The following is a 17,588-nucleotide window of genomic DNA, read 5'->3' as shown; positions in this document are numbered from 1 at the left end:
TTCACGATAAATTGATCACTTATTGTTTCGGCATCAGTGATGCTCCTTGAGTATGAACTTTTCGAGCTACCCTTCTAAGGTTTGTTTACATCTAAGGTGAAGAGCCACCAAAGATGACATTGGAGAAAAAGATGATGATGGGGCCAAAATCGGTCATCGGTGAGGCTGGCTATGTAATGGAGGACGTACCTCATCTCGGTGATTATTTACTTGATCTCCCGGTGAGTGGTTCAATCATCTTATATAGATTAAGATGATCTCAAATTTAAAAATTAAACAGATGAGTATTTTTTTTCCTTCTTGGAGTTCATTGTGTCATTCATTGTGTTCCTCTCTTGGTTATTTTTTATATATATTTTGTAAAATTTGTGAATTGTTATTGAAAATTTTATTTTATAAATAAAAAAATATGAAAAGTGAAAATGATTTTCACTCCTATTTACAATTTAAATTTTATTTTGTATGCAAAAACAGAATTACCATTAAGTTAAGAAGATGTAATCACACTAAAATAGTTAGAAATATTCTTAGCAAAATATAGTTTGATATTCAACATTCTTGGGCAATTAACAATATAAATGGTTAATTATTTTTTTTTAAAATACTTGATAAGAGTTTGATTATTATTGTTATTATATTATTAGGAAAATGCTAATAGTTTTTTTTGTAACATTATTTTTCTACAGACCTATTCAAATCCACTTCAAGACAATCCCGCATACTCTGCGGTCAAGTAATTACTCAACTCTCTACATTTTATTTCTTTTTCTTTAGTTTTTCTCGTTTTTTTTCACTGATGAAATTGTGACCGTGTGACTTTGTGGTTACGAGTTCGAATAGCGGAAATAGTCTATTGCAATGTAAAATAAGTCATCTTAATTCTGATGTGTTTTGCTTCTTGGTTCATGAATTCAGACAGTATTTTGTGAATGACGACGATGCCGTGGTACAAAAGGTCAGAGATATTACTAATGCATCGATCCATAGCTCATGCATCGTCTATTCGATAAATTTCAAGTTGTTGTTTTCTGAAAGTTTAAGTGACCTGAGAACTACATTGCATTTCAGGTTGTGGTTCATAAGAATGATCCAAAAGGGATGCACTTCCGGCGAGCCGGGTCTCGGCAAAAGGTAGCTAGCTAGCTAGGAAGTTTTAGAGATCGTTTAATTATCACATTTCACTAATATTAATCTTGTTATCTTTTATATATGCTTCTTAATTCAGGTGTTCTTTGAGTCGGATGAGGTGCATGCTTGCATTGTGACTTGTGGAGGTTTGTGTCCCGGACTCAACACGGTCATACGAGAAGTAGTGTGTGGACTATACGACATGTATGGTGTTCGCAAAGTTCTTGGAATCGTGGTGAGTGTTCAAATGTGGTATCGTTTATCAATGGATCGGTTTGGGTTTGTTTAGGGATTTAAAATTAATGACTATATATGTTGAGACCTCTTCTATTAGTCGGTTATAAGTTTTCGTTGGTTTACAAACTTGTAGGGTGGATATAAAGGCTTCTACTCGAGCAACACCATTAACTTGACACCGAAGAGTGTCAATGACATCCACAAAAAAGGAGGTACTATCCTTGGCACATCGAGAGGTGGTCATGATACATCAAAGATAGTAAACAGTATCGAAGATCGCGGAATCAATCAGGTTAATTATAACAAATTCTTAGACTATATATATGTTAGTTATTATATTTATATATGGGTAAATTGTCCTAAACTTCCTACATACAAATTCAACTTCCTCCGCAGTCCCTGTGTCAAACAAAATTTATTTCCACTCCTTACATTCAAACTTTTATTTACTTTAACTCCATAATCCACACCGATTTACCTAATTACCCCTATTTTTTTAGAAATAAAGTTTAAAATAAAGTATAATTTCTCCTAAATTCAGTAAGTTTAAACTAGAATCTAGTATATTTTCTATCAAATTAAGCACGACTATTTTCTGCCTGACTAATCGATTGATATACTAGATTTTAGTTAAATAGTGCTAAATTTATGGAGAATTGTACCATTATTTTTATAAAAGAGAATCCCTCATTACTTTTTTATAGGTACAAAAAGTTTAAAATAAGGTATAATTCCTTTTGAATTCAGCACTATTTAACTAGAATCGAGTATATCAATCATCAGGCGAAAAAAGAGTCATGTTCAATTTGATTAAATATGTTATATTTAAGAAGAATTATACCTCATTTTAGATTTTGTATATAAAATAAAAAGAACAATTAGATAAATCAATTTACAATAGCAAGTTGAAAGGAGGTTGAAGTAAAGAAAAGTTTACATATAAGGAGTGTAAATAATTTTTTTTTGACGTAAGGACTAAACAAAAAGTTGAGTTTGCTATTAAGGATTTTAGGACAATTTGTAGTTTACATATATCGAGCATGCCAATTTGATTCGATAACAAGATGGATTGTTATTATTTTAGGTTTACATAATAGGAGGCGATGGAACTCAAAGAGGAGCTGCACTTATCTATGAGGTAAATTTGGGGCAACTAGTTCAACCGCTACATGTATTGAAGACTATCTAGTTTCCTATGTATGCTACATTTTTGTAGGAAATTCAAAAACGCGGCCTGAAAGTTGCGGTAGCCGGCATCCCCAAGACTATCGACAATGACATTGCGGTACTTGTGTTTTTCATGTATTTCCTTAACATGCTCATGTATTTCCATTGATCTCCCTACCTCATATGAGTAGGTTATCGACAAGTCATTTGGTTTTGACACTGCCGTCGAAGAGGCACAGCGGGCAATAAATGCCGCTCATGTGGAAGCTGAAAGTGTCGAAAATGGTATTGGCCTTGTGAAGCTTATGGGCCGCTATAGTGGTTAGTGATCTCTCTCTCTCTCCCTCTCCCTCCCTCCCTCCCTCAAGCTAGCAATTCAATACTAGGGACGGATTGACGGGAGCGCTGGGGGCGAGCGAATCGTCTTTTTTTTTTGTCACATCAAGCTAGCAATTCAATAACATTCAAACAATTCGCAGGGTTCATCGCTATGTATGCTACACTCGCTAGTAGAGATGTGGTATATTCTCGAGTCATTTTCCCTTGCATATCAATCGTACCATTCCGATCTTGAGCTAAAATCCGAAATCATCATCAGGATTGTTGCTTGATTCCGGAATCATCGTTCCACTTGGAAGGTAAGGGCCAACTACTGGAGTTCATCGAGAAACGGCTCAAAGAGAACGGGCACATGGTCATTGTCGTCGCGGAGGGTGCAGGACAAGAACTGATCGCGGAGAGCATGCGATCCATCAGCCACAAAGACGCCTCCGGCAATAAGCTACTGCTCGACATTGGACTCTGGCTGTCGCACAAGATAAAGGTAACCGAAATGCTTGGTGATACCTTCTAAAGAAGAATGACTTCATTACAATCACTTTGTTCCTCTTCTTTGCAGGCTCACTTTAACAAAACGAAGGTGTCGATAAACCTCAAATACATAGGTTCGTTGCAGATTAGCTTTGATTGTCGATTTGATGCGAGTTGACAAAAAATATGTTTGGGTGCAGATCCAACTTACATGATTCGAGCAGTACCGAGCAATGCGTCGGACAATGTTTACTGCACTTTGCTGGCTCATAGTGCTGTTCATGGAGCCATGGCGGGCTACACTGGATTCACCACTGGACCTGTCAATGGAAGACATGCTTACATACCTTTCCATGTATGTGCCGTGCCAGCCTTTCTTCTTAGAGCACTTCTGTTTGTTAACCTTTTCGGTAAACAGAGGATTACGGAGATGCCAAACAAGGTGGTGATAACCGATCGAATTTGGGCGAGGCTGTTGTCTTCCACGAATCAACCCAGTTTTCTTAGCTCCACTGATGTTGAGGCGAAGAGGGACGAGGATGAACCGCCGACGCAGCTGCTGGACGACGGCAAGGATCGCTGCTCGACACCGCCTCCTAATGCCACACCCTGAATTCATCTTCACACCCACATTTTGCTCATCTTTGGTCGGAAGTAATGCGTTGAATAATGGCACGCGATACATTTTTGCCGGGGACTTGTTTTTCGTTTATCATGTTTGAAACTTAGTATTCAAAAATTATGCTTTTCGATTCTGCAACAGTAGTAGAAACTTTTATATAATTAAATCCATTTTTCACATGTAAGAAGAGGCAAGGAAGCATCTTAACTGATGGTTTTAAGGAATTTAGTGCTACTTACAGCAATCATCAAAGAAGTTTTTCTGTCTCCTATCCCGTTGAAATATCTTCTAACTGAACAATCAGATAAGCATAATGCCTAGAGAAGAAAGGAGGTCGCAGAGGAGAAATTTAGAGGTGAAGAGAATTCAAGTGTGATGAAAAATCAGAGTTAGTTCCTAACACAAAATGGGCAATCCTGATTCCTGAGATACAACTCACAAAAATATTATATAGAGTTGATATACACAAGTATTTTCTTTGAATATAAACTTGGTGAAAACTACTCTTAGCCACAAGGTAACTTGATGTAGATATCAGAAATTTGGAAGATTCATACAAGTCAAAAGTTTGGAACAAAAAGTTTTGTCATACAACAATCAAGAGTCATGCTACTGGAGATTCTGAAAACTGATATCCAGAAAAGAGTAAGTAGGTTAAGATGGAGATGCAACATCATTATGCTAATAATTCCTTTAAAATTTAAAGCTGTCATTCTGAGCATCTTGCATAGTTGCATACCAATATGAATGTTCAGGATTAACTCAAGTTATGCATCAACTCGAAAGGTAAACAGAAGATGTAAATGGTATAATAGCACAAGTTTATATTGGCAAGCTACTAACCATATAGTAATAGGAAAAGTTGTAGATACAGGATAAACATTTAAGAAAATACAAATAAACTACAACATTAAATAAAAAAAGAAAATTACATTAATGTATATGGGGATGTAGCTCAAATGGTAGAGCGCTCGCTTTGCATGCGAGAGGCACGGGGTTCGATCCCCTGCATCTCCATTAATTTTTGTCCTTTTTTCCATCTAGAGCTTCATGCATTAAGCTACCCTTTATATAGTGTTTTAAAACATTTCTTTGGTCCCACTCTATCTCTCATTCTTCAACTATAATTTATTCTAAATGTATAGCTATATAATTAATTAGTGTTCCCTAAGATCATATTGATATCATCTTAACCATTTTCTTTCATTTATTAGAGCTACACCTTATTGCTCAAATAAATGTACCTTTTATTTCCTTTTTCTTTCTAACCATCTCATTCATCCATCTTAGATGTGTTGTTTCATAACCTATGAAGTGTACCATGATCAACAAAAAAATTTCTTTTACCTAAAGAACGTAACACTACTGTTCTTAAGCAACAAAAATAACAATAATAATAATAACTTGATAGTAGCAAGTATGATTTTAAGATATTTGTTGTATACAGGCAACTTATTTTTTTTTTCAGTTCAACTTGGAATTGCAGGTTTCATCCCTAACACATTTAGCATTGATTAGAATGGCATCCAAATACAAACAACTCAATCATCGGACAACCAGAAATAAACTTCGTGGCACTTAGAAAAGGAAGATTTAAGAGCAAAGACCTCAATGTCTGTATTTGAATACAAGTAAAGATCCTTGGTTGTGATCCTCATACGCTGTACCCTGTTTCCTATTTGTTCAATGCTCAGCCAAGCAAGTACGTTAATTATAAAACAGCAAATCAAGTCCATAGAGAAAAGCATTCAATGATCAACTTAAAAACATCAAAGCATATGTAAAAATTGTACATATGAGCCAGTAGTTGAGAGGATAAACTAGGCAAAAGTGACAGGAAAAAGTTCGAGCAAATCTAAAAGTGTTGGAAATGGGGAGAGTGGAGATATGGGAACATGGCTCATGTTCTCCACTATTCATAATGAAAAAGGTTCATTATGCCCCTGGTTTATTTCCCTATATAAAGGGGATGTGTCCAAGGATCAAGGATGAGAATCAGGGTGCGTTGGAGATGAGAGTAAGAGGAGAATATTCAAGGCGGTGGAATTTGATTTGTGGAATTGCAGAGGGCTTTCCGATCCTGTGATCGCTCTTCCGATAGCGAGTTTCGCCATTGCCGATTGCGGATCTGCGGGAGATCGCTGTAAATTTTTACTGCTTTTATTTTATTCGTCTATCATGCATTTAGAATATAGATCTACAAAAAGAAGATGTGATAGTTTTCTCAATACATGTATCCACTTTATGAAGATCAATCCTACTTCCTAATCAAGGAACTTCTCATTAATGGATATTCTTAAAAAAGAAAATGGCATTCACCAAAAGAACAGTTAAGTAGGAAATCTGTTTTTTTTTCCCCTCAAAATAGAGGGCATGATTCTCACTGAGAATTTCCTCATTGAATACTTAGAGACCGCCACAATGGATACACGGTCTTTATGCAGGAGAAGCAAAAGGGAACTTCAATTTGAGGTGAAAAGAAAAACTAATAAATACTAAAAAAGAGAGTCCATCAAAACCTTATTGCTGTTGAAGGTTTCCCAGTGAGAGTGTATGCAAGAAAAGGGACTCACAGCGGAATTCTCCATTCTGACTGGTCTGTGCCTGTTCTCACTTCGGCCAAGCTGATAGGTTAGGGAATTCTGCTTATTTTCGTCAGTTTCCTGACTACTGAGCTCCTAGATACTACTACTACTACTACTTACCTTTGCGGCAGCCATTGTATTGAAGCTCACCTCCGCCTCTCCTCCGTTATCATCTCTCTCGTCTACAACTGGCATTGTCTCGATCTTTCCCTCCAGGGGATCAAAGTATGTCTAAAACTTATGCACCTCCTCGCCCTCGCTGGATGAAGGCGAATCCCTAGATTCTTCCTCCCATGACCCATCGCCGATCGCTGGAATGAAAGCTACTGCTTCGGAAGTGAACCGGCGGGTTCAGGAGGGACGAACTGCGAGCAACAATGGAGGAAATGAGGGATCGAGCAGCCGCAAAGGATTTGCTTCCAGAGAGAACGAGGAGCTTGTGGCGAAGGAAATGGCTGCGGAAAGATTGCATCTTTGCAACCAATGCCAGAGAACGAAGTCGCGGGCGTTTGAGGCTTCAGAGCGGCGTTAGAGAGGTTCTTTAGTTTTGAGAGATTTTCGTTTTAGCCCTTGTATTTTATTAGTTTTTTCGAAATGCCCATTATAGTTTGACTATTTCAAGTTGCCCTTTATCTAAATTATTTTGGCACCTTCAATGTTTTGTTTTAGATGAAAAATAGGATAAATACAATTAAATTAGCTCAATTAGTTAATTTAAAAGTGTAATCCTGTCCGAAAGTCGATGAGATGGAAAGCTGGGGATATGGAGGTCCCGCTAACCGTCCATAGACTCCACTCCGCCCTGTAAAATAGATGACGTCAGTGCTGAGGTAGGGAAGGGGGCCCGACGTTTGCCCTCCAACGCTCAAGCAGTCACTGACTATGATATAGAAGGTAAAGTAGCAAGAAGGAACACTATAGAGCAAATAGTGTATATCATGCACCTCCATTGATGCTTGGACCTCCCTTTATATAGAGTTCCTGTAGTGCGCATGCACGCTTCCTCAGGCGGGCACGCTTCTTGAAGTTTCCCCTGAAAAGACTTATCAGTAAAGTGTCTCTAACACAATACCTTAACAAGTCGAGCATATTTCTGATGTGATAGTGAAAGATTTCGTCGTATGATCTTCTTATTGAAATGCCTGATATCAGCGGCACTAACTCCCAAAAAGGATGTCGAGAGATAACACAGTAGGTCTGTTTCTAGGTCGAGCGGATTAGCCCTCGACCGGAACTTCGCTGTGCCTGTGCTGCGTCCGCTAGGCCGGAACTCCGCTGTGCTTGTGCCGAGTCCTGTTGTCGGGCCGAGCAGGGGTAGCTGCTCGGCCAAGAATGCATATCGTCCGACCGACCAATACGGTTATCATCTGTTTTGTCATATGATACCTGAACGTTGACCACCCTAACTTTGACCTCCATCGTGGCAACTAACTGTAGGTCCAGGTAGGCTGGCTGGAGAGGGTTGGGTTGCCTGAGATACAAAAATAAAATACCTTTCTCGTCTTTCAACTTAGATTAGCAGCAATAGCATAAAAATAAACAATATGAAACTAAAAGAAAGAGGCGCGGAATTTACTTGGTTACAACCGGGGTGGTTGTTAATCCAAGGCAGATGAAAGCTCACTAAGAATCTCCTTCGGTGAAGGAGCAGAAGCCTCTTACACACACTAGCAACTCAAACTACAAGTTATGTCTTCCTAGTCATTTGAAGATTGGACTGTGTGAGATATTACAGAAGATCAATGACAATGACTACAAGTTGTGTCTTCCAAGTCATTTAAAGACTTCTGATGTCTTTAATGTGAAACACTTGACTCATCATTCTGTGGATACTGATGATACTACTACGAACTTGAAAATGAGTTCTTTTCAACGTAGGGTAATTGATGTAGCACCAACATAGAAGTACTCAATCTTCAATGGGTCATAACTTTTAACATAGGACTCAAAATCAAGTTCTGTCTATGCTTACACGTAGCTCTATCAGAGATCTTTATTTGTTACTAGGTGGAACTCGTAACCACCGAGTTTTGGGTCCAAAAAAATACCATTTAGTACCTTTGAAGAGCTATTTGTTGGTGCAATATCCCTCAGTCAGGGTTGACCAAGTTGACTAAGCTTGAATTGGCTCAAGCTTAAGTCTTGATGTGTGAGTTTCGATGCTTGACAATATATGGAGATTGCAGGTGTAATCGTCCGATTGAGGAAATTGTTGATTCAATTCCCCTCTAGTCAAGCTTTGACCAGATAGATGCGAAGAAAACTCAAGTAGGTTAAGATTGGCCGGTTACTTGACTGAGAAAGTCCTAACTGTAGGTTAAGCAAAGGCAAGCCCAACAGGAAGGTTGGCAAAAGTAAAACTCCAAGTGGGTCAATGTTGACCGAACACTTGGTGATAAAAGTCCCAGTGAGTGAAGCCAAGCAGTGGAAAAATCTTGGTGAGTGAAACCAGGTGAAAATCCTAGTGAGTGAAGCTAGGTGAAAGTCCTGGTGAGTGAAGCCAGGTTGGTGAAAGTCCCGGTGAGTGAAGCCGGGCAGTGGGGAAATCTTGGTGAGTGAAGTCAGGTGAAAATCCTAGTGAGTGAAGCTAGGTGAAAGTCCTGGTAAGTGAAGCTAGAAAGGTGAAAGTCTTGGTCAGTGAAGTTAGGCAGATGGAAAGTCCTGGTGAGTGAAGCCAGACAAATGGAAAGACCTGGTGAGTAAAGTCAGACACGTGGAAATCCAGGTGAGTCAAGGATGACCGGACACCTGGTGTTGGGAAGTCCAAGTAGGTCAAAGGTATGACCGGATACTTAGCACAAGGAAATACAGATGAGTCAAGGATGACCGGACATCTGGTGGAAGGAAGTCCAAGTGGGTCATTGAGGACCGGATACTTGTCACGAGATGGTAAGTCCAAGTGGGTCAAGGTTGATCGGTCACTTGGCACGAGGAAAAAAGTCCAAGTGGGTAAACGGATTGACCGGACACTTGGAAAAAAAAGTTCCAACAGGTTAAAGTTGACCGGATGCTAAGCATTAGGAGTTTCAACAAGTCACAATTGATCGAATGTTGGATTTGAAAACCCTTGAGCTTGAGTTAAGCAAGTTAAGGGTGGTCAATCGATCAGCTGATTGATTGAACCGAAGCCCAACCGATCAACTTATCGATTGGGAGAGTGCTGCGATAAGAAGTAGCCCAATCGATCGGCTGAACGATTGAGAGTGTTTATCGCGAGTACAGAATGCAACCCAATTGATCGGTCAATTAATTGGGCATCGCCAATCGATCCGTCGATCGATTGGGGGCTAGAATTCTCGTGCGACGCGAGAAAGGCTGAATCGATTCAAGCCTTTTCCATCAGAGCACAAAGGCGGTCTGAATTGATCAGCCGATCGATTCAAGTCTCCCCAATCGATTAACCAATCGATTGGGATATAACCGTTGTGAAGGAAGCACACGGTTTAAAGTCGTGGTGAGCCTTCTTCGTTAGCGACGATCCTCCATTTCCTCTTCTCAAGATTCTCTCAGGTGATCTCACAAGTTCTTGTAGCTTCTTGGAGCAAAGTGTTGCTGCACTTCCAAGGTCAAGAGGTATTCCACACAAGAAGAAGAAGCTAACTAGGATTTCATTTGTGAAAATCTTGTAAGATTTCCTTTGTATTTGCTTCTTCTTTCCTTCTTGTTGTATTGAGAGTTTGTACAAGGCTTCTCCGCCTTCGGTAGTTATCGAGAAGGAGTGTTTTTCTTAGTGGAGAGTGCGTCGTGTGTGAATCCTTGGATTAGTCACCTCTTCTTGAGGTGGATACCAAATAAATCCTAGTGTTAGCATTGTGAGTCTTGTTTCAAATACTATCCGCTACAAATCAACAACACCTAAGCAAACAAACGAAGCGCGACGAGCTATTCAACCCGCCCCATCTCTAGCTACAAATCGACCATAACACTATCAAACATCTATTTTTTTATTATTATTTTTAGTAATTTATATTTTTATAATATTTAGGGTATTTTTGGTATGTTGAGTATTTATGAATTTGTATTTATCTATATGAGTGCCCTGTTTAATTATTTAAGGGATTATTTCTATATTGAATAAAGTTTTCTTTTTTAATAAAACTCATAGAACAACGTGTTTCTCTTTGTTTTCGACGGTGTCTCTTGCCTTCTCCTCAAATTCCCCTTCTCATCAGCTTGTAGGATAATCACTATCATGTCTAACATCAATTATAATATAACATGTTATTGACCAACACTTGTGCATATATTGTAATAGCTTTGATTCGTAATTACTATAGACTATATATGTTAGTTATTTTATTAATCATTTACATGGGTACATTATCCTTTCATCTAACATTATTACTATTATTTACCTAACCGTCCTTATTTTTTGAGGTACAGAAAGTTCAAAATCAAATATAATTTCTTCCAAATTCAACACGTTTAAACTAGAATCTAGTATATTTTATATTAAATTGAACATGACTATTATTCCACTTGACTAATCGATTGATATACTAGATTCTAGTTAAATGTTACTAAATTTATGAGGAATTATACTATTATTTTTATAGAACAGAATCTCTCTTTATTTTTTATAGATACAAAAGTCTAAAATGAGGTATAATTCCTTCTAAATTCAACACCATTTAACTAGAATTGAGTATATCAATTGATTGGCCAAACAGAAGAAGACGTGTGCTCAATTTGATTGAAAATATATAAGATTCGAGTTTAAATGTGCTGCATTTAAGAAAAACTATACCTCATTTTACACTTTTTCTATTAAAAAATAAGATTAATTAGATAAATAAATCTGCAATAGTGAGTTGAAAGAGGTTGAAATTAAGAAAATTTTGCATACAAGGAGTGAAAATAAATTTTTTTTGACGTAAAGATTGAACAAGAAGTTGAGTTTGTTATTAAGGATTTTAGGACAATTTACCGTTTACATATCGAGCATGTCAATTTGATTCGATAATAAGATGGATTGTTACTATTTTAGGTTTACATAATAGGAGGCGATGGAGTTCAAAGAGGAGCGGCACTTATTTATGAGGTAAATTTGGGGCAAGTGCAACTAGTTCGACCGCTACATGTATCGAAGACAATAAAGTTTCTTATGTATTCTACATTTTTGTAGGAAATTCAAAAATGCATCTTGAAAGTTACGGTAGTCGGCATCCCCAAGACTATCGACAATGACATTGCGGTACTTGTGTTTTTCATGTATTTCCTTAACATGCTCTTGTATTTCCATTGATTTCCTTACCTCATATGACTAGGTTATCGACAAGTCGTTTGGTTTTGACATTGCCGTCGAAGAGGCTCAGCGGGCAATAAATGCTGCTCATGTGGAAGCTGAAAGTGTCGAAAATGGTACTGGCCTTGTGAAGCTTATCGGTCACTAAAGTGGTTAGTTATCTCTCTCTCCCTCCCTCCCTCAAACTAGCAGTTCATTAACATTCAAACAATTCAATACTGGAGGGTTCATTGCTATGTATGTTACACTTGCAAGTAGAGATGTGGTATATGTCTCGAGTCATTTTCCCTTCCACGAATCAACCCAGTTTTCTTAGCTCCCACTGATATTGAGGCGAAGAGGGATGACGAGGACGGACCACCAATGCAGCTGATGGGCGACGGGAAGGATCGCTGCTCGCAGAGGGATAGTATCTTAACTGATAGTTTTAAGGAATTTAGTGCTACTTACAGCAATCATCAAAGAAGCTTTACGGTCTCCTATCCCGTTGAAATATCTTCCAACTGAACAATCAGATAAGCATAATGCCTAGAGAAGAAAGGAGGTGGCAGAGGAGAAATTTAGAGGTGAAGAGAATTCAAGTGTGATGAAAAATCAGGGTTAGTTCCTAACAAAAAATGGACAATCCTGATTCCTGAGATACAACTCACAAAAATATAATATAGAGTTGATATACACATATCTGCTGCTAATATTTTCTTTGAATATATACTTGGTGAAAACTACTCTTAGCCACAAGGTAACTTGATGTAGATATCAGAAATTTGGAATATTCATAAAAGTCAAAAGTTTGGAACAAATAAGCTACGACATTAAATAAAAAAAAATATACAAATAAGCTATGACGTTAAATAAAAAAAGAAAATTACACTGAAGCATATGGGGATGTAGCTCAAATGGTAGAGCGCTCGCTTTGCATGCGAGAGGCACGGGGTTCGATCCCCCGCATCTCCATTAATTTTTGTTCTTTTTTCCATAAAATTCTGGTTCTGTTACTCCCCCGCATCTTCGATCCCACATCTAGGAGATACAAAAACTCAGAACCAGACCAATTATTTATGTGGAGTAACAGAAGGCTATTTCAAGATCAGCTCTAAGTTTCTATTTTTTATATTAATTATGGACGAACTCATGGCACACATTTAAGACACAGTACCATGGTGCATATTATTTATAAATGATATTATTTTGGTAGATGAAACATATAAATGAGTAAATGTTAAACCAGAATCTTGATGGAAAATATGGGAAGAGAAAGATTTTAGGCTTAGTAGAATAAAAATAGAATATATGAATGGATTGACAAAGATGTCTTACATAGAATACAAGTAGAATGGTTGAAATGGAGGAGAGCGTCGAGTATTTTATATAACTGTAAATTACTTCTAAAACTTAAAGGAAAGTTGTACGGAACCATAATTAGATTTGTTATATTGTACGGAGTTAAATGTTGGTTATAACTCGAACATATATAGGAGATAGAGCTAAAAGGATCCATATAGCCGACCCCACCTAGTGGAATAAGGCTTGGTTGTTATTGTTATAATAATATATAGCAACCATACTATAAAAAAACACAAAATAGCATATTGACTCAGTGAACTAATGTGACAAAAGCTTAGTTAAATATGAAGGGGGTGAATCCTCTGGACCATCTGTCCTAGTCCGCTCTTGGACCAGGACAGGCTGATAGGTGAGAAGTAATAGCCCCCACCTGTTAAACAGGTAGGGGTCATTGCCTCCCACCAATGTAAATGCTGGACCAAGGATTGGTCCAGTATGTATGGTTTAGAGGGTTTTTCCTTAAATATGAAAGTAATGAGATGGTGCGCTAGCTCCGATGGGTGGTTGATCGATGAATAATGAACTTCTCGAGATCTGAATGAACTCCTCAACGATCCTGCGCACAATCAGACGAGTCAACAAAACATTAGTGACCTAAAACTAGGGTGGGAATCCCTTACTAGGCACTCTAATACTCAAGTCAATCTCCTCTCTTGAAAAGTGGAAGACGAATAGTAGCAAAAGTGCTAGAAAGTAGAACTTCGAATGCAAATATTTGTGTACCTTACCGGCGGAGAGGATTCTCCTTTTTATACCACCTCACATAACCTCCACAATCATGAGGTGATCCCCGATTTGTTAGTTTGTTAGTTGATAGAAGAAAGTACAACCTGGGTGTTTCATGATAGTTCCGAAGAATCTTTTTTCTACCCATAGATATACATCTTTTGTTGTTTATGCTCCAAACTATTACTAAAGTTGTTGAAGGAGAATGTTGTTATAACTAACTCATTAATTGGAAACCAATTAATTTTCACAGGAGATTTCAAAAGAATATTCCCTGACAATTATGATAGGTTGTCAAAATATTGTCTGCTGTTTGCTTGCTGAATACATCTCAGTTGGTCAAGCAGGCTGACCACACTACTTATTATTGTATTAATCTGCTCAATCATACATTAAATGCTGCAAAAACTTGTTCAAAAACTAAAATAATACCTTTATTATATCATAAGTTCACTTGAGGAGTCATATAATAAAGCATGTATATTAGGACTATATTTTAGGGGCACTATACCTTCAGATAATTTAAACTCGTCCGACCTTTAACAGGCCAGGCATATACAGGGAGTCATTTGTTCAATTTATCCTCATCCGAATGATAGTGTATGTATAAAGAGTTTTATGAGACAAAATATTATTAAGTCCACCCCGGCTTTGCCCGGCCAAGTGTTCACAAAGAACCTTATGTCCGTTGAGCCTTTACCCTGTCGAATGCATATCGAGGACTATATATGTAAGGTTAAGTATCTCTGGGTCCGTCCGAGTTTTGCCAGACCGAGTGTTCACAGAGAACCTTATGTTAGTTCAGCCTTTTGTTGGGACCTTGACATTCGCTAGAGGGGAATAGCGTCTCACCCAAATCGATCGCTTCCTACGTATTCGTTAGTGCACAGCGGAAAACAAAGAATACAACCATGAATACAAATATGAAAACTAAATACAAAGGAAGAGATGCAAACCGCTAACACGTTCGTTTACGTGGTTCGGAGATAACTTGCTCCTACTCCACGGCGTGTCCGTAAGGTGGACAATCCCTCAATCCGTCGGTGGATTAGTCCCCGGAAAACCTCCGGCTAGCTCAAGCTCCTTGTTGGTGGAGAAAACTCGCCACAAACACTTGAATACAACCACACCGATCACACAAAGGCTTGGGAGATTCTAATAGGCTTTAACCAAGTCTATTTCGTCAACCATGCCCAAGCACCTCGAGCTCTATTAAATAGAGCTCGAGAGGAAAACACTAAGCTGTTTTTCCGCTACCAGTCGACTGGTGTATACACCAGTCGACTGGTCCTTGAAGCCGACTGTTACCCAACGTTCGACTACCAGTCAACTACTACAGTATACCAGTCGACTACTACAGTATTGCTACAGTGTCACAACAGTACTGCTGCATTGCCGCTAAAGTACTGCTACAGTAAATCCTAAAACACATAGAATTTTGACCTGAGTACAATAACTCAGCACTCGTCCTCGCCCGACCAACCTAGACCTAGCCTTCTAGCCTCCTCCATCAGCCTCGCGTCCCTCGGATGTCTCCCCATCCTTCACGTCTTGCCTTCTGGAGCTTTCTTCGGCCTTGTCCATATTGTCGGGTCTTCCTTTGCCAAGGGGCTCCTCACCTCCGGGGCTTCATCCATTGCCAAGTCACACTTGGACTTACGTTGCCAAGACTACATGTTTGGACTTACACCGCCAAGACTCATCCTTGGACTTTCCTCCTTTGCCAAGATCACACTTGGACTTTCCTTGTTGTACCTGTATCCTGCACACTCACAATGCATATCAAATACAACAATAAACCTAACTTAAACCTTTGCCCAAACATCAAAACTTAAGGCACCTAGATTGCTCCAACACATTTACCCTGACAAATGCTTACTGAGTACTCTATAAAAGGTTAAGTATCTCTGAATCCGTCCGGCTTTACCCGGTCGGGTGTTTGCAGAGAACCTTATGTTCGTTCAGCTTTTACTAGACCGAACGCGTATTGAGAACTCTATAGAAGGTTAAGTATTTCTAGGTTCGTCCGGGTTTTGCCCAGTCGGGTGTTCACATTGAATCTTATGTTCGTTAAGCCATTACCCGGCCAAACGCATATTGAGAACTCTATAGAAGCTTAAGTATCTCTGGGTCCGTCCAAGCTTTGCCCGATGGGGTGTTCACAAAGAACTTTATATCCGTTCAGCCTTTACCCGGTCGAACACGTATCGAGAGCTCTAATAGTGTGTTAGATCTTCCTGCGTTAAGGTGGCGAGATTGATTTTTCCAACCTCCTCCATCGCAAAGCTTCAGACTCAGGCGAAGATTCCCACAGATGACACCAAAATTGATCATGTCTGAATGTTATGTGATGGTGCGCTAGCTCCAATGGGTGGTTGATCAACGAATAATGAATTTCTCGAGATCTGAATGAACTCCTCAATGATCCCGCGCACAATCAAAGGAGCCAACAAAACATTAGCGACCTAAGACTGGGGTAGAAATCCTTGGCTAGACCCTCCGACACTCAAGTCAGTCTCCTCTCTTGAAAAGTGGAAGAAGAACAGTAGCGAAAGTGCCAGAAAGTAGGATTTCGGATGTAAATATTTGTGTATCTTGCCAATGGAGAGGATTCCCTTTTTTATACCACCTCACATAACATCCATGATCGTGAGGTGACCCCTGATTTGTTAGAGTTTGTTAGCTGATGGAAGAAAGTACAACCTGAGTATTTCATGATAGTTCTGAGGAATCTTTTTTCTACCCACAAATATATCTCTTTTGTCATTTATGCTCCGTACCACTACTGAAGATGTTGAAGGAGAATGCTGTTATAACTAATTCATTACTAGGAAACCAATTAGTTTTCACAGGAGATCTTGAGGAAATATTCCTCGACAATTATGATCGGCTGTCAAAATGTTGTCTCCTGTTTGTTTGCTGAATGCATCTCAACCGCTCTACCAGGCTAGCCACACTACTTATTATTGTATTAATCTGCTCAACCATACATTAAATACTGCAAGAACTTGTTCAAAAACTAATATAATATCCTTATTATGTCATAAGTTCACTTAAGGAGTCATATAGTAAAGCATGTATGTTAGGACTATATTTTAAGGGTACTATACCTTCAGGTAATTTAAACTCGTCCGACCATTAACAGGCCAGGCATATACAGGGAGCCATATGTTAAATCTATTCTCATCCGAATGATAGTGTATGTATAAAGAGTTTAATGAGACGAAATATTATTAAGTTTGCCCGGCTTTACCCGACCGGGTGTGCACAAAGAACCTTATGTCTGTTCAGTCTTTATCAGGCCGAACACGTATCGAGAACTATATATATAAGGTTAAGTATCCTGGGTCCATTCGGGTTTTGCCTGGCTGGGTGTTCACAGAGAATCTTATGTTTGTTCAGCTTTTACCCAGCCGAATGCATATCGAGAGCTATATATATATATATATATATATATGATTAAGTATCTCTCGGTTCGCCCGAGCCTTGCCCGGCCGGGTGTTTGCAGAGAACCTTATGTTCGTCATCCTTTACCTGGTCGAACGCTTATTGAGAACTCTATAGAAGGTTAAGTATCTTTGGGTCCGACTGGGTGTTCACAGAGAACTTTATATTCGTTCAACCTTTACTCGGCCGAACACATATCGAGAGCTCTATATATAAGGTTAAATATCTCTGGGTCTGCCCGAGTCTTTCCGGGCCCGGTGCCCACAGAGATCCTTAT

General features: G+C 38.9%; 1 protein-coding gene and 2 non-coding genes across 3 annotated transcripts; all 3 read left to right on the top strand.

Annotated features, from left to right (window-relative positions):
• Positions 1-137: 137 nt before the first annotated feature.
• Positions 138-3,955, top strand: LOC122036977 (ATP-dependent 6-phosphofructokinase 3-like). Its single transcript, XM_042596409.1, has 14 exons — positions 138-221; positions 687-733; positions 916-955; positions 1,069-1,131; positions 1,226-1,363; positions 1,499-1,657; positions 2,450-2,503; positions 2,582-2,650; positions 2,724-2,853; positions 3,012-3,052; positions 3,131-3,355; positions 3,431-3,476; positions 3,543-3,697; positions 3,761-3,955. The coding sequence occupies exons 1-14, from the start codon at positions 138-140 to the stop codon at positions 3,953-3,955; spliced, it is 1,446 nt and encodes a 481-aa protein (XP_042452343.1).
• A 953-nt stretch (positions 3,956-4,908) lies between these two features.
• On the top strand, positions 4,909-4,981 carry TRNAA-UGC. The gene has a single exon. It is a non-coding gene; the product is annotated as a tRNA-Ala (tRNA).
• A 7,694-nt stretch (positions 4,982-12,675) lies between these two features.
• TRNAA-UGC lies at positions 12,676-12,748 on the top strand. Its single transcript has one exon. It is a non-coding gene; the product is annotated as a tRNA-Ala (tRNA).
• The last annotated feature ends 4,840 nt before the right edge of the window (positions 12,749-17,588 follow it).

This window comes from Zingiber officinale, unplaced genomic scaffold (assembly GCF_018446385.1).
Source record: "Zingiber officinale cultivar Zhangliang unplaced genomic scaffold, Zo_v1.1 ctg229, whole genome shotgun sequence".
NCBI classification, from domain to species: domain Eukaryota; kingdom Viridiplantae; phylum Streptophyta; class Magnoliopsida; order Zingiberales; family Zingiberaceae; genus Zingiber; species Zingiber officinale.
Note: the sequence above shows the minus strand (reverse complement) of the source record. Positions and strands in the feature narration are given on the sequence as shown.

What these genes read in the sequence shown, in the direction of transcription:
- LOC122036977 (XM_042596409.1), top strand. Translation starts at nt 138, where the DNA reads ATGGGGCCAAAATCGGTCATCGGTGAGGCTGGCTATGTAATGGAGGAC. An exon ending in GAGCTGCACTTATCTATGAG is followed by an intron (nt 2,504 to 2,581) that starts GTAAATTTGGGG and finishes ACATTTTTGTAG; the next exon opens with GAAATTCAAAAACGCGGCCT. An exon ending in CACTCGCTAGTAGAGATGTG is followed by an intron (nt 3,053 to 3,130) that starts GTATATTCTCGA and finishes AATCATCATCAG; the next exon opens with GATTGTTGCTTGATTCCGGA.